Source organism: Orcinus orca, chromosome 6 (assembly GCF_937001465.1).
Source record: "Orcinus orca chromosome 6, mOrcOrc1.1, whole genome shotgun sequence".
Classification (NCBI taxonomy): domain Eukaryota; kingdom Metazoa; phylum Chordata; class Mammalia; order Artiodactyla; family Delphinidae; genus Orcinus; species Orcinus orca.
Window position 1 is genome coordinate 54,146,688 of NC_064564.1, and position 20,864 is coordinate 54,167,551.

Genomic DNA, 20,864 nt, shown 5'->3' on the forward strand with positions numbered 1-20,864 from the left:
TATGTATGGGTCTTGTTTTTCTATCCATTCAGCAAGCCTGTATCTTTTGGTTGGAGCATTTAATCCATTCACGTTTAAGGTAATTATCGATATGTATGTTCCTATGACCATTTTCTTATTTGTTTTGGGTTTGTTTTTGTAGGTCCTTTTCTTCTCTTGTGTTTCCCACTTAGAGGAGTTCCTCTAGCATTTGTTGTAGAGCTCGTCTGGTGGTGCTGAATTCTCTTAGCTTTCGCTTGTCTGTAAAGCTTTTGACTTCTCCACTGAATCTGAATGAGATTCTTGCTGGGTAGAGTAATATTGGTTGTAGGTTCTTCCCTTTCATCACTTTAAGTATATCATGCCACTCCCTTCTGGCTTGTAAAGTTTCTGCTGAGAAATCAGCTGTTAACTTTATGGGAGTTCCCTTGTATGTTATATTTGTTGTTTTCCCTTGCTGCTTTCTTCTTTTCTTTTAATTTTTTTAATATCTTTATTAGAGTATAATTGCTTTACAATGGTGTGTCAGTTTCTGCTTTATAACAAAGTGAATCAGTTATACATATACATACATCCCCATATCTCTTCCCTCTTGCATCTCCCTCCCTCCCACCCTCCCTATGCCACCCGCCAGGTGGTCACAAAGCACCTAGCTAATCTGCCTGCACTATGCAGCTGCTTCCCACTAGCTATCTATTTTACATTTGGTAGTGTATATATGTCCATGCCACTCTCTCACTTTGTCCCAGCTTACCCTTCCCCCTCCCCGTATTCTCAAGTACATTCTCTAGTAGGTCTGCATCTTTATTCCCGTCTTGCCCCTAGGTTCTTCTGACCATTTTTATTTTTAGATTCCATATATATGTGTTAGCATACAGTATTTCTTTTTCTCTTTCTGACTTACTTCACTCTGTATGAAAGACTCTAGGTCCATCCAGCTCACTACAAATAACTCACTTTTGTTCCTTTTTATGGCTGAGTAATATTCCATTGTATATATGTGCCACATCTTCTTTATCCATTCATCTGTTGATGGACACTTAGGTTGTTTCCATGTCCTGGCTATTGTAAATAGAGCTGCAATGAACATTGTGGTACATGACTCTTTTTGAATTATGGTTTTTTCAGGGTATATGCCCAGTAGTTGGATTGCTGGGACGTATAGTAGCTCTATTTTAAGTTTTTTAAGGAACCTCCATACTGTCCTCCATAGTGGCTGTATCAATTTACATCCAACCAACAGTGCAACAGGGTTCCCTTTTCTCCACACCCTCTCCAGTATTTACTGTTTGTTGATTTTTTGATGATGGCCATTCTGACTGGTGTGAGGTGACACCTCATTGTAGTTTTGATTTGCATTTCTCTAATGATTAATGATGTTGAGCATTCTTTCATGTGTTTATTGGCAATCTGTATATCTTCTTTGGAGAAATGTCTATTTAGGTCTTATGTGCATTTTTGGATCGGGTTGTTTGTTTTCTTGATATTGAGCTGCATGAGTTGATTGTAAATTTTGGAGATTAATCCTTTGTCAGTTGCTTCATTTGCAAATATTTTCTCTCATTCTGAGGGTTGTCTTTTTGTCTTGTTTATGGTGTCCTTTGCTGTGCAAAAGCTTTTAAGTTTCATTAGGTCCTATTTCTTTAATTTTGTTTTTATTTCCATTTCTCTAGGAGGTGGGTCAAAAAGGATCTTGCTGTGATTTATATCATAGAGTGTTCTGCCTGTTTTCCTCTAAGAGTTTGATGGTGTCGCACCTTGCATTTAGGTCTTTAATCCATTTTGAGTTTATTTTTGTGTATGGTGTTAGGAAATGTTCTAATTTCATTATTTTACATGTAGCTGTCCAGTTTTCCCAGCACCACTTACTGAAGGGGCTGTCTTTTCTCCACTGTATATTCTTGCCTCCTTTATCAAAGATAAGGTGACCATATGTGCGTGGGTTTATCTCTAGGCTTTCTATCCTGTTCCATTAATCTATATTTCTGTTTTTGTACCAGTACAATACTGTCTTGATTACTGTAGCTTTGTAGTAGAGTCTGAAGTCAGGGAGCCTGATTCCTCCAGCTCCGTTTTTCTTTCTCAAGAATGCCTTGGCTATTCGGGGTCTTTTGTGTCTCCATACAAATTGTGAAATTTTTTGTTCTAGTTCTGTGAAAAATGCCAGTGGTAGTTTGATAGGGATTGCATTGAATCTGTAGATTGCTTTGGGTAGTAAAGTCATTTTCACAATGTTGATTCTTCCAATCCAAGAACATGGTATATCTCTCCATCTATTTGTATCACCTTTACTTTCTTTCATCAGTGTCTTATAGTTTTCTGTGTACAGGTCTTTTGTCTCCTTAGGTAGGTTTATTCCTAGATATTTTATTCTTTTTTTTGCAGTGGTAAATCGGAGAGTTTTCTTAATTTCACTTTCAGATTTTTCATCATTAGTGTATAGGAATGCAAGAGATTTCTGTGCCTTAATTTTGTATCCTGCTACTTTACCAAATGCATTGATTAGCTCTAGTAGTTTTCTGATAGCATCTTTAGGAATCTGTATGTATAGTATCATGTCATCTGCAAACAGTGACAGCTTTACTTCTTCTTTTCTGATTTGGATTCCTTTTATTTCTTTTTCTTCTCTGATTGCTGTGGCTAAAACTTCCAAACTATGTTGAATAAGAGTGGTGAGAGTGGGCAACCTTGTCTTCTTGCTGATCTTAGAGGAAATGGTTTCAGTTTTTCACCACTGAGGACGATGTTGGCTGTGGGTTTGTCATATATGGCCTTTATTATGTTGAGAAAAGTTCCCTCTATGCCTACTTTCTAGAGGGTTTTTATCATAAATGGGTGTTGAATTTTGTCAAAAGCTTTCTCTGCATCTATTGAGATGATCATATGGTTTTTCCCCTTCAATTTGTTAATATGGTGTATCATGTTGATTGATCTTGGTACATTGAAGAATCCTTGCATTCCTGGGATAAACCGCACTTGATCATAATGTATGATCCTTTTAATGTGCTGTTGGATTCTGTTTGCTAGTATTTTGTTGAGGATTTTTGCCTCTATGTTCATCAGTGATATTGGCCTGTAGTTTTCTTTCTTTGTGACATCTTTGTCTGGTTTTGGTATCAGAGTGATGGTGGCCTTGTAGAATGAGTTTGGGAGTGTTCCTCCTTCTGCTATATTTTGGAAGAGTTTGTGAAGGATAGGTGTTAGCTCTTCTCTAAATGATTGATAGAACTTCCCTGTGAAGCCATCTGGTCCTGGGCTTTTGTTTGCTGGAAGATTTCTAACCACAGTTTCAATTTCACTGCTTGTGACTGGTCTGTTTATATTTTCTATTTCTTCCTGGTTCCGTCTCGGAAGGTGGTGCTTTTCTAAGAATTTGTCCATTTTTTTTGTGGGTGTCCATTTAATTGCCATACAGCTGCTTGTAGTAATCTCTCATGATCCTTTGTATTTCTGCAGTGTCAGCTGTAACTTCTCCTTTTACATTTCTAATTCTATTGATTTGAGTCTTCTCCCTTTTTTTCTTGATTAGTCTGGCTAATGGTTTATCAATTTTGTTTATCTTCTCAAAGTACCAGATTTTAGTTCTATTGATCTTTGCTACTGTTTCCTTCATTTCTTTTTCATTTATTTCTCATCTGATCTTTATGATTTCTTTCCTTCTGCTATCTTTGGGGTTTTTTTCTTCTTCTTTCTCTAATTGCTTTAGGCGTAAGGTTAGGTTGTTTGAGATGTTTCTTGTTTCTTAAGGTGGGCTTGTATAGCTATAAACTTCCCTCTTAGAACTGCTTTTGCTGCATCCCATAGGTTTTGGGTCGTTGTGTTTTCATTGTCATTTATTTCTTGGTATTTTTTAATTTCCTCTTTGATTTCTTCAGTGATCTCTTGGTTATTAAGTAGTGTGTCGTTTAGCCTCCATGTGTTTGTATTTCTTACATATATTTTCCTGTAATTGATAGCTGGTCTCATAGCGTTGTTGTCAGAAAAGATACTTGATACGACTTCAATTTCCTTAAGTTTACTAATGCTTGATTTGTGACCCAAGATACGATCTATGCTGGAGAATGTTCCATGAGCACTTGAGAAGAAAGTGTATTCTGTTGTTTTTGGATGGAATGTCCTATATATATCAATTAAGTCCATCTTGTTTAATGTATCATTTAAAGCTTTTGTTTCCTTATTGATTTTTATTTTGGATGATCTGTCCATTGGTGAAAGTGGTGTATTAAAGTCCCCTGCTATGATTGTGTTACTGTCAATTTCCCCTTTTATGGCTGTTAGTATTTGCCTTATGTATTAAGGTGCTCCTATGCTGGGTGCATAAATATTTACAATTGTTATATCTTCTTCTTGGATTGATCCCTTGATCATTATGTAGTGTCCTTCTTTGTCTCTAGTAATAGTCTTTGTTTTAAAGTCTGTTTTGTCTGATATTAGAATTGCTACTCCAGCTTTCTTTTGATTTCCATTTGCATGGAATATCTTTTTCCATCCCCTCCCTTTCAGTCTGTATGTGTCCCTAGGTCTGAAGTGGGTCTCTTATAGACAGCATTTATACGGGTCATGTTTTTGTATCCATTCAGCCAGTCTATGTCTTTTGGTTGGAGCATTTAATCCATTTACATTTAAGGTAATTATCGATATGTATGTTCCTATTATCATTTTCTTAATTGTTTTGGGATTATTATTGTAGGTCTTTTCCTTCTCTTGTGTTTCCTGCCTAGATAAGTTCCTTTAGCATTTGTTGTAAAGCTGGTTTGGTGGTTCTGAATTCTCCTAGCTTTTGCTTGTCTGTAAAGCTTTTAATGTCTCCGTCAAATCTGAATGAGATCCTTAGTGGGTAGAGTAATCTTGGTTGTAGGTTTTTCTCCTTCATCACTCTAAATATGTCCTGCCACTCCCTTCTGGCTTGCAGAGTTTGTGCTGAAAGATCAGCTGTTAACCTTATGGGGATTTCCTTATGTGTTACTTGCTGTTTTTCCCTTGCTGCTTTTAATATTTGTTCTTTGTATTTGATTTTTGATAGTTTGATTAATATGTGTCTTGCGTGTTTGTCCTTGGATTTATCCTGTATGGGACTCTCTGTGCTTCCTGGACATGATTATCTATTTCCTTTCCCATATTAGGGAAGTTTTCAACTATAATCTCTTCAAATATTTTCTCAGTCCCTTTCTTATTCTCTTCTTCTTCTGGGACCCCTATAATTCGAATGTTGGTGTGTTTAATGTTGTCCCAGAGGTCTCTTAGGCTGTCTTCATTTCTTTTCATTCTTTTTTCGTTATTCTCTTCTGCAGCAGTGAATTCCCCCATTCTCTCTTCCAGGTCACTTATCCGTTCTTCTGCCTCAATTATTCTGCTATTGGTTCCTTCTAGTGTAGTTTTCATTTCAGTTATTGTATTGTTCATCTGTTTGTTTTTTCTTTAATTCTTCTAGGTCTTTGTTAAACATTTCTTGTATCTTCTCGATCTTTGCCTCCATTCTTTTTCCAAGGTTGTGGATCATCTTCACTATCATTATTCTGAATTCTCTTTCTGGAAGGTTGCCCATCTCCACTTCATTTAGTTGTTTTTCTGGGGTTTTATCTTGTTCCTTCATGTGGTACATAGCCCTCTGCCTTTTCATCTTGTCTATCTTTCTGTGAATGTGGTTTTTGTTCCACAGGCTGCAGGATTGTAGTTCTTCTTGCTTCTTCTCTACCTTTCTTTTTTACTTTCGTTAATATAGCTACTAGAAAATTCAAAATTACACATGTGCCTTGCATCTTATTTCTATTGGACATTGCTGATTTATTTGCTGATTTATTTTCCCCCCACAAGCATCAGAATACTCATATAAGAAGACTGATTTGGGGTTTCCCTGGTGGCACAGTGGTTAAGAATCTGCCTGCCAATGCAGGGGACACAGGTTTGAGCCCTGGTCCGGGAAGATCCCACATGCCACAGAGCAACTAAGTCCGTGCACCACAACTACTGAGCCCACGCCCTAGAGCCAGCGAGCCACAACTACTGAGCCCATGTGCCACAACTACTGAAGCCCATGTGCCATGAGCCCGTGCTCCACAACAAGAGAAGCCACTGCAATGAGAAGCCCGCACACCGCAATGTGAAGAGTAGTCCCTGCTCGTTGCAACCAGAGAAAGCCTGCACACAGCAAGGAACACCCAATGCAGCCAAAAATAAATAAATAAAATTTAAAAATTCATTAAAAAAAAAAGAAAACTGATTTATATCTTCTCTGATGATCTTTGCTCTTAGATACCATGAGAATAGGGGCTCACAATCAGTAGAAGTACACAGGACTTCTCGCATTCAAATTGTTTCTTATCTAAGCAGCTTGGAAATCTGTACTGGTTTATGTTGTTCCTGTCAGAATCATTTCACAGTCAAGCTGAAAGACTTTATACAGCTCTCTGTTCTATGTCCTCGAAAGCCCTGCCTTTGCAGGCCACACCTGCAGGCCTGTGACCTCACTCACCCCTCCTCACTTCATCAGTTAGCTGGAATTTCCAGAAGGAATTAGCCATGAAGGCCTCTGTACAGCTCTCCTCAGAGTACACATACTTTATGCTGTTAGACTGTGAGGTCCCAAGGGGCAGGGGCCCAATCTTGGTTCTGTATCTACCCCCACTATATATAGAATTGCATAGGTCCTTGTATAAAAGTAAATGCATTTGATAAATGTTGGTTACATGGGTAGAGCTGATGGGCTAGGGGAAAGGAAGAGTTTCTCCTTCTCTCCTTTACATTATAGCAGTTTTATCACATTAGCCACTGAGTATCAACTGTGCTCCATAATCCACTTTTTCAAATATCCAAATGTCACTGGGCTGCCTGGAACTGAGCTGGGGCCTGGGGGCATATGGGGGGATGGTGGGGAATAAGACAGGCAGAGCCCTGTCCTTACAGGGGAGGACAAACCAAAGCACACACACCATGCAATTTCAGTAAGTGTGGCATGTGCCACCAGGGAAAAGCAGCTGGGATCATGAGAGGGTAATTTTTATTTTTATTTTTATTTTTTGTGGTACGCGGGCCTCTCACTGCTGTGGCCTCTCCCGTTGCGGAGCACAGGCTCCAGACGCACAGGCTCAGCGGCCATGGCTCACGGGCCCAGCCGCTCCACGGACCCGTGTCCTCTGCATCGGCAGGCGGACTCTCAACCACTGCGCCACCAGGGAAGTCCATAAGAGGGTCATTGACGGTGGAACCTAATGCAGTCAGGGCTTCAGGAAGGCTTCTTTCTAAATGACCTTGATGCTGGACCTGAGGAGACTGTTTGCCTGGCAAGGTAGAGGGGAAAGGGCAGGCTGACCATGTAGGGAGGGCCCTTTGAGCCTTGTTAAAAATGGTAAAACTTAATCCTAAAAGCAGTGAAAATCCATTGAAGGGTTTTGTGCAAGATGATGACATGATCAGGTCCGCCTTTTAAAATATCACTCCGGAGGTGGGCAAGAGCAGATGGGGGTGCCTACACAGAGCACAGCTACAGATTCAAGAAAAGTAATCCAACTCTCTTTGGTCATCATTTCAATAGGAATTGAGTTTCAAGACTATACAGATGTGTATGCTCCATAACCACAAGATGTGAAAGCCAGAATGCATCCTAGAGTATGAATCAAATACAAGATACTCTCCAAGTACCCTCAAAGCATTCATTTCCACAGATCCTACTGGCCTGTCCAGGTAAATTTGTTACTTTGCATAAGCCCCTATCCTGACCCTGGCCAGATCTTGCTTATTCAGGACCAGAAACCAGTGATCCATATTGGTTCACCCAGTTTCTGGGGTCACAGAGAGGCTGAGTGGTCAAAGCATTTATCAAACAGCATGAGTTTGGGAATATTCTGCTCTTCTGTGCCCAAGGCCTGGGAGCCTCTGGGTGTTGGCTAGAATCTTGTGTCCCCTTCTCGAGGACACTTGCATTCTGAACAAGTGTACTGGATCAGCCACCTTTCAGGAGCTCTAGCCAGTGTCTGCTCTCAGGGCAAGAAATTCATGGAGGAACTAAGTCATATCTATTATAAGCCAATTAAACACAAATTATCTAAATTCTGAAGAATGAGCATATGAAATTTTGTTTTACTCTGGACCCTTGTAGATGACACTTATTTGTATAAATATGTGCCCTGCCCACATATAACTGCTTTTCTGAAACCAACTTGTGATCGCCTGGTGACGGCCTTAATGGTTCTCCGTGGTGGCAGATGTTCGTTCAATTTTTAAATAGCCAGAAAACCAATATGTTGGTAGCTAATAAGCACATTCAGGATTCTGTTAAAAATACGTCATTTCTAAAACTTCAAATCTCCCCCAATTACCTCCTCCTGCTATCTTTTTTATTAAAATAAAAATAAGGCTCAACCCCACAATTTGTTCCCTTTCTGGATTTCTGTCATATCCACTCTGAAAGTAAAGTACCCTTTGCACCTAAATGAAGAACCCATTCTTCTCAGAAGCAGGACTGTGCAATGGAAAGTTCCTGGGCTCGGGGGCATCAGACCTGGGTTCCAATCCTGGTTTCGTCCCTTCCTAGGTGTGTAACTTTGGGAAAGTTTCTTAAATTCTCTGGCCCTTGTTTTTTCCCGAGGAAAATTAGGCTAGCCTACTATATCAGTTTTCTAGGTCTGCCATAACAAATTGCCACAGATTGTGTGGCTTAGAACAACAGAAATTTACTCTCTCACAGTTCAAGACACTTGAAATCAAGGTGTCAGTAGGGTTGGTTCTTTCTGAGGCTCTCTGGGAGAATCCTTCCTCGCCTCTTCCAGCTCTGGTGGCTCCCAGCATTCCTTGGTTTGTGGCAGCATCACTCTAATCTTGGCCTCTGTCTTCAGGTGGCCTTCTGCCCTGTGTCTCTCTGTGTTTTCTCTTCTTCTTATAAGGACACCAGTTGTTGGATTTAGGGCCCACTCTAACTCCAGAATGAGTTCATCTCAAGATCATTAACGGATTACATCTCAAAAGATGTTATTTCCAAATAAAGTTACATTTGGAGGTTCTGGGTAGCCCTGGATTTTGAGGGACAACCTACTCAACACAGCATACCTCCATACACCTGAATTCCATTATACTCAGGAACACAGATGGGTCCCCACCGAAGATCTGTGTTCATGGATTTTTAGTTTCTTTGCTATACTATGAATTTTTCAACTGCGTTTTCTTTTTATAATCAGGAAAAAAACAGCTACTTTTAGAGAGAAGACAGTGTATATAACTAGCGACATAATGAAAATGCATTAGTGCTCAGTAAATACTATATTTTCCCTCTCCTTCCATACACTTAATATTAGTCCTACAACATGGAAGCAATCTAAGTGTCCATCGACAGGTGAATGGATAAAGAAGATGTGGCACATATATACAATGGAATATTACTCAGCCATAAAAAGAAACGAAATTGAGTTATTTGTAGTGAGGTGGATGGACCTAGAGTCTGTCATACAGAGTGAAGTAAGTCAGAAAGAGAAAGACAAATACTGCATGATAACACATATATATATGGAATCTAAAAAAAAAAAATGGTTCTGATGAACCTAAGGGCAGGACAGGAATAAAGACACAGACATAGAGAATGGACTTGAGGACACAGGGAGGGGGAAGGGTAAGCTGTGACAAAGTGAGAGAGTGGCATGGACATATATACACTACCAAATGTAAAACAGACAGCTAGTGGGAAGCAGCTGCGTAGCACAGGGAGTTTGTGACCACCTAGAGGGGTGGGATAGGGAGGGTGGGAGGGAGATGCAAGAGGGAAGGGATATAGGGATATATGTATTTGTATAGCTGATTCACTTTGTTATACAGCAGAAACTAACACAACATTGTAAAGAAATTATACTCCAATAAAGATGTTAAAAAATATATATTAGCCCTACAACAGCAGGGCTAAGTAATCCTAGCACCATCCATGCGTAAATCCCAGGAAATGAGGGAGCACTTCAAGATTCTACTCAAAGACAAAGACAAAAACATCCTTCCCTAAACAATGACTTCTTACCGTGAGACTTGGGGTGAGCAGTTCTCTTTTCAAAACTGACCTATCACAGTTGTTTAAATACTTAGGAACAGGTGAAGATCTCTTAGATAAGAGATCCTTGAATCTCTGTGGAATACAGAGGTCATGAAGAAGGCTGCAAGCAAAAATTGGAAACTTCATTTTTGCTATTCGTTGTCTAATTTGCCAACAATTTGGTCTACTATCAGTTAAAGGCCTGGTTCCTATGGCTTATCACTTACTTCAATATTTTCCTTCCTCACATAATCCCATCTCTGATGCAGTTTTTAAAAAAACTGAGAATGTTATTCCCACAGTTTGGGCTGAACGAAAGCTGCAACCAGCAGCAGCAGAAGGCAGTAGGGAGCTGGTCAGCACTGACTGCTTGTCTGCCTCCTCTTATCCCACGTATTTCCTTTTCTTATCTCTCACCCATTAACGCTCAGATTCCAAACACAGTGGGGCTGACACAGTGCCTGAACCATCTCCCCTAGGACCACCAAAGACACAGGAATCTCAACCTGAAACTCCCAAAGAAACTGGTCTCAAGATACGCAGTTTTCCCAATATTCATACGTTTTACTTAAATATATTCAAACTTGCTTCAAGTTTCTATACTCTGCAGTTAGGAACTGCTACTCAGGAAGAGTGCTGAGGAGGTCTAGAGTATCAGCTGCTTTGCTGTTACACCTTGTGCTCTTTGAGATCACCCCACTTCTGCCTGATTCTCTTTTCAAGGTACAGCTCCATTATCTCTATTATAACTCCCTTCTCTTAAGAGTGTAACAGGTTAGCAAGAAAAGTGCTGATCTGTGATGTGCTTGGAGAAAAATCAGAACAAAGAACAACCCTCCAAAGACTTCAGAGATGCGTATGGACAGAAACCCTCTGTATTTCACAAAAACCATTCAACTTCCTACTTTTTCACACCTTTGGTGAATTACTATGTTTTATCTGAAAATTCTCCCAATTTACTTTCTTACAATCCCTTTCAAATGAGTGTTCAGTTCATAACAGCTTGCAGCTACCCTGACATCATGTGCCACCCACGCTGTCCACACAGTGCTGTTTGTTAATTACACTACAGTCAGATAAAGTATCACGGAAGCCTCCAGTACTTGTGTGAACCTAAAAAGCCCTCCCTTCCCGGTCGAAATGCTCCACCTGAAGCCACTGAACTTCCAGAAGGGAGGACAGAGCAAGCAGAAGCACACCAAACCTAGCCTGTCTACCAAAGAGAAACGAAAAGTTACCTGGAGGGATACCCCTGCAAGTATAAAACGAGCCCTTACCTGGATTGGGTTGAAGGTACTCAATTGTTTTAGTCATTATTTCCATCACAGCCCTGCTGGTGACATCCACTTTCTGAAATGAGAAAATAAATATTCTAAATGATGCAAATTATTAGCTTTAGAAACGTAGTTTTTGCTTGAGCATATATACAACCACTGGTGGTACAACCGAGCACGAAATCCTGCGGTGGAAGGTGAGGGGCTCACAGAGCTGCCAGAATTACCACTGGCTTTGCATTCAGCTGTGTTCCATCAAGACTTGGAAAGCCCATTTACCCAGAAAGGAACCTACTAATTTCCTAAAATGTGTTTCAAAATATACTTCCTTATCTCCTGGTAAAATAATGTGGATATAGCTTCCTCTCACTGGAAGTTGCCTGATGTGGTCTCTGAGAATGGTTCACTCTTCACTTGACACAGAAAACCCCACAAAATCTTGCAAATCAAGAGGTTCAAATCTTCATGTTCACTTTAAGAACACCCATGAAGCTGGCCAGGCCATAGAGGGTAGGCATATCCAAAAAGCCACCAAGTCTCTGAAAGATGTCACTTTACAGAAGCAACGCATGCTATTCCATCATTACAGTGTTGGAGTTGGCTGGCGTATCCATCCAGGTCAAAGAGTGGGGCTGGACAGAGGGTCCATGACCCAAAAAAGAGTGAATTTTTTGCCGCACATGCTTAAAAATGCGGAGAGTAAAGTTACACTGAAGGGTTTTGATGTAGCGTCTCTGGCATCGAGCACATCCAGGGGAACAGAATCCGAGATGGGCCCTGGACTTACAGAGCTCATGGACAGGTTAACCCCTACCTGAGCCCTCTCTGCCACACTAAGATGATCCCGATTGAAAAAGAGCAAATTGTACCTAAACCTGAAGAGGAGGTTGCACAGAAGAAGATGTCCCAAAAGAAACTGAAGAAACAAAAATACATGACCCAGGAATAAATTCAGCATAAAATAAATATAAATTTTTTAAAAATGTGGAGCTATGAAACATATTTTGCCCCAGAGGCATTTACTGGATGTCTACACAGGGCCAGGCATGGTGGCATGTTTCACTGTTCTAAAGAAAGAAACATGCCACATCGACTCTGTTTGTTCAAGTAAGAGAGGGAAAGTTTTTATTTAACTTCTGAGAACATCCCGAGTACATAAAAATCTTGAGCAAACACTTCTAATCAGTTCTTGAACTTTTGGTTAACTCTAAATTAAAATCATGGTCCTAGAGTCTATCCTTGCAAAATTCTGAATGGTCAGTATTTGCACTCAGCAGGTCACCATGTCCTCTCTCTGTTGCACCCTTTTTACCACATGAAGAGGCCGTGCAATGAGGTCCTCTCTACATTCCCCCATGAAATCCTTTCCTTATCAACACGTGTGGTCCATTCATTCACTCTGCAGGGTAAATGACTACTGAAAATTAGTGCATCCTCCTATCCAAGATATGTACATGGAATACGTAAGTATGAATGAAGGGAATTAATTTTTGATGGCGGAATATCAGATCTCAATTAAGTTCAAGGAGACTTCGTTGTTTTCTTTAGAGTTCAAGGGCTCCTCCCTCAATTCCAATTTTTCTGTAACCTACTGCACCTACATACAAAATCAACCTTTTATGGATGGGGCAAGCCTCCTTCTCTTCCTTTTTTTTATTAATTTTTATTGGAATATGGTTGCTTTACAATGTCGTGTTAGCCTCCACTGCACAACAAAAGAATCAGCCATACACATATAGGTATCCTCTCCCTTTTGGACTTGCCTCCCACTTAGGTTACCACAGTGCATTAGGTAGAGTTCCCTGTGCTATTCAGTATGTGCCCATCAGTTGTCTATTTTATACATAGTATCAGTACTATATATGTGTCAATCCCAGTTCCCAGTTCCTCCCACCCCACCCCTTTCCCCCTTGGTATCCATATATTTGTTTTCTACGTGTGTAAGCCTTCTTCTCTTTCATAATCAGAAACCAAACCATAACCAGAAGATTTTATCTTTCAGCTTTGTTTTTCAATACTTAATCAGTTCCCCTTCCATGGCAGTCAGATTACTGTGTGTGTAAGGAGCTTGCTACTCCTGTGATTAATAGAGGAAACATTTTTTCTTATGAGGTCATCATGGTATAAAATTACCTTAAAAAGCATTCCTATTTATAAGAGATGCCTGCCCACATGTGAACCCTGTACCACATTCTTTTGGTTAACTTCAGTTTTCAATACATCTTAGATTTGAGTATGTGGCTAAGTAGTATTTAGTTCTGCAATAAATAGTGGTCCCCCAGAGTTTTACAGTGCAGAACTTGTGTGGCCATACACAGAGGTCCTGGAAGCATTACCAACATGCCAACCAACCACTATGCACTCAATGTAATGGAAATGAAGTCAAAGGGTGTGTGCAGAAAAAAACAGGCTGAAAGTCCAGGTTACGTGTGTGATAGGACAAAAACACAGATCTTCTGCTGACTATATGACAGGGCTTAAAGCATTCAATGTCAAATGTATCCAAATGTCCTATGTGGCTATGACTGGAAGCAAAGTAGTTCCAAAGGTCAAAGTTTCTAAGGGAGAGTGCCAGAGGGACTGCATTGGCCAGTGACCACTTGGTATTCTGAACTCATCTGATGTGAGGCAGCGAACCAATTTCTAACTTTCCCCCATCTCTACCCTCAGTAATAATCATGATCACCATCATCATAAACTGCTTTATATTTGTCAGAAATTGTTCCAAGGGCTTTAAATATCTTTACATACTAAATCCTCAGAAGCCTTATGAAACAGATACACAGAGGTTAAGAAACTTGCCCAATTCCGGCTCCAGCATATGTGTTGTTAACTACCACCCAATACTTCTTGAAAGCACGAAAAGGCAACAGGGACATCTCCTGACCTGAAGAGAGACACCAAGTCAGAGCTGCAAAGCTCTCTGTACCATCTCCTAGATGGAGCTGGAGACCTGGCAGAGGCCAACCACACAGGACCAGGAGGAAAGCACCTTCCAGCTCACCTTCTGGTTTTGTTCTGAAAGTCCTGAAAGTCTACAGAAACTCATTCACAAGAACTATTCTACCCTGGGCCTCTGCAAAAGGGAGGCTGTCCCAGGCTAAGTTGTTTGACCACATGCCCTCAGTTACACTGGCTTCTCTACAGAGGCTGGGTGCTAGTAGTGTATATCTGGAGTGGTCCATGGGCAAGTCAGCAAGGAAAGCATGAAAAGTGGTTCTCATTTGCGAAATGAAACCCCTTTTCCCTTCTGGGTTCTGTAAATAGACCGCCCAAGTACTCAGGCTCTATACATAGAAGCTATCAGCTTGGCAAAAGCCAGTGGTCTTGGGGGAGGCACAGAGACGCTGGAGACAACAATATTAGAGCATTGCATTTGGTCCCCAAAGTGGGATTCAACCTTAGAAGAAGAATGAGAATAAAAACTACTCAGTGTCCCCCATGGTTTGGCCAAAGTCTCCCAGGGAAGAGCCCATACAACCCCAGATCTTGTGCCCACTGAGGCAGATTCCTTCAACACTTTCAGGTACCTGATCTAGATATCAATCTAGAGAAATTTCTAGCTAAACCCTTTTGATCAGAGCATAAAATAACCTTCACTTGCAATCCACCTCTGAAAACAACTTTATCCAATATAATAATTTGCGGAATGCATTTTCAGGACATACACCAAACAGGCAAGAGCTACTAGCAAATTCATTTACTAGGATCTTACTCCTGATTTGACACTTGACAGACTTAATAAACATAAGAGAACAAGGCCAGTAGAGCATCCAGTCCAAAGCCTTGATTTTTTAAATATGCCAGTCTGAACCTGGAGAAGGGAAATGAATTCTCTGAGGTCACACAACCCAAGCAGCTATCATGGGAAGAAATACAGTTCCAAAGGTCATGGATCAGACACGGTTTCCAAGGAAGAATGCTGGAGGAACTGGACCGCCCGATGACATCAGCCAGTAGGAGGCTGACCAACGTCCAACTTCTCTCCATCTCTGTCCTCTTTTTGTCCAGAACTCTTTTTGTTAAACAAAACTATAGTGTGTCAGCCGTGGACAAGGTGAGGCCATCACCCTGTGAGAACCTTAAACGCTCCTTGTCAGGCTCTTGCTAGGAACACTATTTATACACCGCAACTGTCAATGTCCAACCATACACCCTCTTATTAACAGGCCTAGTATAACTACCATGAACTAAGAAGTTTTCCACTTAAATAATTTATTATAACTGGCAAGAGCTTACTCCCGTTTGAGAACAGCACAGCTTAATTCTGAACTTATGACATTGTACCTAATGATTTCCTTAATGCCCAAATTTTCCTACTGCTTGAAAACAAGTTTTGATGTGTCCCAAACGGCAACTTCCATTTTTGTGAGCACCTGAGCCTCTGTTTCTTCAACCACCCTTGTCTGGATTGGGGCACGGAGTCATTAGGGAAGGCTGTTTGGTGGAGGTGAAGCTAACTATATAAGATACAGGCATGTTTGCAGGAAATAAAAACTTATCTGTACGAAATAAGTTCTGGGTTTTTTTCCTCAAAGTAAAAGCATAGGCACATATTCCTCTGGTCTTTTTACTTCAATTTTCTCATTAGCAAGATTTTAGCAACTCAATACATTAGCAGGTTCTTCCTCCACTATCCAGTCTTGTAATTTACAACTATGAGTAGGGAGAGAAACAGCTCTCTCAACCCGCTTTACTCACTATAACATTTCCCTTCTTCATGCTAAGTCAAGGGTTGGCAAACCATGGCCGGCGGGCCACATCTGGGCCACTGCCTGTTGTTAGATTTTTTCCTTTTTAAAAAAAAATATTTATTTATTTTTGGCTGCGCTGGGTCTTCGTTGCTGCGCGGGCTTTCTCTAGTTGCGGCGAGCGGGGCTACTCTTTGTTGCAGTGGCTTCTCTTGTTGTGCAGCACGGGCTCTAGGTGCAAGGCTTCAGTAGTTGCAGCACCTGGGCTCAATAGTTGTGGCTCACGGGCTCTAGAGCACAGGCTCAGTAGTTGTGGTGCACGGGCTTAGTTGCTCCGCCACATGTGGGATCTTCCTGGACCAGGGCTCGAACCCATGTCCCCTGCATTGGCAGGTGGATTCTTAACCACTGTGCTACCAGGGAAGCCCCCGTTGTTAGATTTTTAAATAGCTGGAACAATTCAAAAGAAGAAGACTATTTTGTTGCACATAATAACTATACAAAATGCAAATTTCAGTGTCCTTGGGTAAATTTTATTGGAACACAGCCATGCTCCTTCATTCAAATACCACTGATGCTTGCTTTTGCTCTTCAATAGCAGAGGTGAGGAGCTGCAACACAGACCACAGACGCCCTCTGGCCCACAAAGCCTAATATAGTTACAGAAAAAGTTTGCTGCTCCCTGCGCTAAGGTTCTACTTTCATAAAGGCATGCCACGCTGAATCTACGGATGCCCATCATTTCACCAGCTGTCTCGGTCTTTAGAGACAAGATACAAGAGAACTGAAAGGCACCAGATTGACTAGAATGGGGCTATTGTTTTGAGGCATCTGAACATTACCCTTCCCCATTGGAAAAGGAGCAGTCACTGTTTCCTGAACACAGGAGGCAGCACAGGTGAAAAACACAGCATTCTTTGTGGACTAACAAAAGGACTGAAAGATATGACTTCACAACATCAGACACTGCATTATACCTGATGCTGTCACAGGTACACAGTAGCAGAGTTTAAGAAAAATAAAATGGACATCTTAAAACGGAGCACCGTTTGTGGGTTTAGTGATCAATACTAAATAGATGAATTAAGCACCCACTTAAATATAGGCTAACTTACAGTGGTTACGCAAAAGAGATGTTAAAATGTCATATGAAACATGAAAATCTTTCAAATTCTTAATTTTTCTGTCACTGAAATTAAGAAAATGTACCTATTAAGAATGAATGCACACCCACTTAAAGGACAGGACCTAAAGGAGAACACCTAACTAAACAAATCACAGAGACACGATGAAAACAGTATCCTGGGAAAGTCTGTCTGGCAGTGAGATACAGGCTGGTCCAATAAGGGGATGTTTTCATAGTCCCCTACTGATATGGAAGAATTAATGTACCTGTCCCCAGACTGCTCTGCTTTACAGCAGTTACCTTATGTATTTGGAAAGCCTGATTAATGAACTGTGTGTTGAAAACAAAAATAAACAACACATTAGGCTGAGACTGCCCCAATGTATTTTTTTTGTTAATCTTCTTAGGCATTTACCTTCAATGAACATTGGCTTGGAAACACGTTGCAAACACGTAACTGAGAAGAAGCTAGTCTTCACTAAATTTCAGGATCAGCAGAAAAATGTCTTTAAAGCTCATCTTGTTTGGGGCTCCCACCCATCCTACAGTTCCACACCAGCAAGTGAGTGTCTCAGTACCGTAATCCACAGCTTCTCTTTTACCACCACACCCATGAAGAAGACATTCACGTATATGACAGGTGCTCACGGTGCACTCGGGGATATGTGAAACTCTGAGCATGCTGGCTGGGACTTTACTCCTTTCTCTCCCATTTGGGATAGATCACCAGAATCCAAGTGAGACTGACATTATGAAAAATGACATTAGTAACAAATTACTTGCCACAAAACTCGAAGGAGATGACAACTATTGTGCTTCACACAGAATGTGGGAACCGCGGGTTTACCCTCTCTTTAAACGTGGGCAGTGATGGGGAATTCAGTAATCCCCAAGGCTCTTTTTTATTTAAAAAGCTCCGACAACAGAAACTTCTTTCTTATGTTGAGTCTGAATCTATCTCCCCGTAGCTTCTACTCGTTGATTCTAGCCTACCACTTGGGCTTAAACAGAAGGATCTAGCTCCTCTCCACCCAATGACTAGTTAAGTATATGGAGATAATGACCATGGACATTCTCCTATAGCGCTTCCCCCACAGGCTGCTCTGCAAACAATACATTCCCTCACTCGTATAAGGAATGACAATCTTTCCATTCTTTCTCAACATCTGCTTGCCTTAAAACTTGAGGCTGCCCCTTCAGAAAAATTCCATTCTCATTAAAATGGTCTACAGCCATGCTTTCAACTTGAGGACTCCTGGTTTCAACAGCAGGGATTTCCCATGATACTTTTCAGGCTCCTAAAAGAGACACGGTACCCCCTTGGCTTGGACTTCTTTCTACATCACTCATATACACAGAAACAAGAGAAAATTTCAGGATTTAGCTTAGGTGCCCTTTCTTCTAGGAAGCCTCCACTCGTCTACCCAACCTGAGTTAGGTCTTCCATGAAAATACTCCCCAAGGCATCAAGCACCGTTGTCCCATAAGACACTAATCTATGTGTCTATTTCTTCCATCAAAACTGGAAGCTCCTGTAGGCAGGAACTGTACCTTAATCATCTTTATATTCCTGGTGCCTAGCAGGATGCCTGCCACATGGACGCATTTACAGATATTCCATGTGAATTAATGAACATACCCACACACCACACACACACACACACACACACACACACACACACACACACACAATCACTGCAGCAACTGATGTAAATTTCAAAGAAACCAGGTCCCTCAAATTCTAGTGCTTCCTCTTGATAAAAAAATCTGCGTCTTTTCAAAGAAAAAAAATCCACACAATGTCTGTACCATGGTAAGAAATTTAGTCTGTGAGGAAGCTTGTAAGCAACAAATACCACTTAAAATGAACAAAGAAACAATTCCATGCAGGCACTTAGAAGGAGGACAGAAATGGTTACAGGCAGGGTTCCTGCAGCCACAACACAGCCGAAGGAGTCCACCCAGTCAGCTCCAGGACGGGAAGGCTACAAGGGCTAAGAGATGCACGTGGTGACTTTACTGTATCTCAGCAGGAGAGTGGATGCGGTGGCTGATTACGGAAGCAACCTCTAGGAATACCCACTTCTCTCTCCCAGTAGTGCTGTGTGATGCAAACCTCTAATTTATCTCATTTTGTTGTCTCACTGCACCTCTAAGAACACAGTGAACAAAGGTCTCTCTGCTCTAAATGCTTGATGAACAGGAAATTGACCATGGAAAGGTGATTCTTCTGCAGGTTTGGGAAAACCTGCAGAGCTCAAATGTTTGTGTGTGTAATAAACATATAAACAGAACAGATTTGGAGTCTAAATCTAAAGCAGGTGCTTTCCAATTACCACAGAAACCTCTACCTTTAATGTGAATTTAACATGAGTAGAGATAAGGCAAAAGATGTGTGGGATGAAGCGGCATAAACAATTTCCACACCTCACTAAAACCTAAATCTCTCAGTCTACTTAGTTATAAACCCAAATACAAGACCACAAGTGTGTTCTTCAACCAGCAAAACCTTATTACGGTAATATCTAGATTTTGAAATAAAAGCTTCAGAAACTCATTATTTTCTAGGAAACAGGAGAAATAAACCTTACCAACAGACTCAGAGGGACGTCTGTGGGTCTCTGCCTGAAGTAAAATGTTTGTAAGGTCCTCTTTTATTTCAATTACTTTGCAAGACTGGCATGGATTCAAAGGCTCAATTAGTTGTTCAGTTATAAACACTGTTCTCCAAATTTCTTATTCTTTTTAATCTCATTTAAGAAATAGAAAGTTAGTTTGTCTCAGTTTAGGCCGTCGGCTACCGAGCTTATTACCTCGTGTCCTGGCAGAGGCTGAAAGCAGGACTCAAATTCTGATTCCTTGGTCCTAAATTCCTAAACACCTGCCTAATCTGTCATTAGTGACAGGGCACTGGCCACGTGGAATATTATACACTCCCTCCAGGGTGGGGATGGGAGGGAGACGTCAAAGGATAAGGCGGACGAAGGAAGACTGGGTGTAGACAGAGATTGGTGCAAATGAACAGACCCACAGGGCTGCTCATAAAGAGGGGAGTGGTCCTATGAGGACACTATGGCGAGCAGAGGAGTCAAAGCCAAGTCATTCTGAGCAGGTGTGTCGGGTTCTGGAGACTCATGAAATCTCCTATCAGTGAGGCTCCCTATTCTATCGGGGAGGTCCATCTCAAGAACTCAGCCAGAAATACCAGCTAGGTAAACACTAAACAGTCTCATTTCACAAGACTCCTGTCTCTCAACAACTCATCTTTTATTCAGGAACTCAAATGTATTCAGTTCTCTCTCTCTCTCTCTTTTTTTTAATATTTATTTATTTATTTGGCTGCACTGGGTCTTCGTTGCAGCATGTGGGATCTTTAGTTGTAGCTTGCAGCATCTTTTAGTTGCGGCATCGGGATCTTTAGCTGCGGCACATGGGATCTAGTTCCCTGACCACGGATTGAACCTGGGCCCCCTGCACTGGGAGCACGGAGTCTTAGCCACTGGACCACCACAGAAGTCCCTGTCCGGTTGTCTCTTGCTTGCTGTTTCCTTTACTAGAAACGCACTAGGCTCTGCTAACTCTTACTCATCCTTTATATCCTCACTTAAATATCAGGAAAGTCTTCCCTGACCACCCTATGTGGGTGAGTTTCCTCTGTTCCAAGCTTCTCTAGTGCCATGTTTCGTTACCCTTGCCACACTGCTCAGTATTTGTCCAATGTCTGTCTTCCCCACTAGATTATGAATTTAATGCAGTCAGAAATCTTATCTATCCTGTTCACTACTATA

At 41.2% G+C, this 20,864-nt stretch overlaps 1 protein-coding gene and 1 pseudogene across 2 annotated transcripts in view; one reads left to right on the top strand and one right to left on the bottom strand.

The window, feature by feature from the left end:
- The window catches only part of SH3GL2 (SH3 domain containing GRB2 like 2, endophilin A1), a 201,296-nt gene that overhangs the window by 41,405 nt on the left and 139,027 nt on the right, over window positions 1-20,864 (bottom strand). For both annotated transcript variants that reach the window (XM_004276109.3, XM_033439726.2), the window contains exon 3: window positions 11,263-11,335. In XM_004276109.3, coding sequence (XP_004276157.1) covers window positions 11,263-11,335 — 73 coding nt within the window. The remainder of the gene's footprint in view (window positions 1-11,262; window positions 11,336-20,864) is intronic.
- On the top strand, window positions 11,658-12,208 carry LOC125964700 (60S ribosomal protein L17-like; annotated as a pseudogene).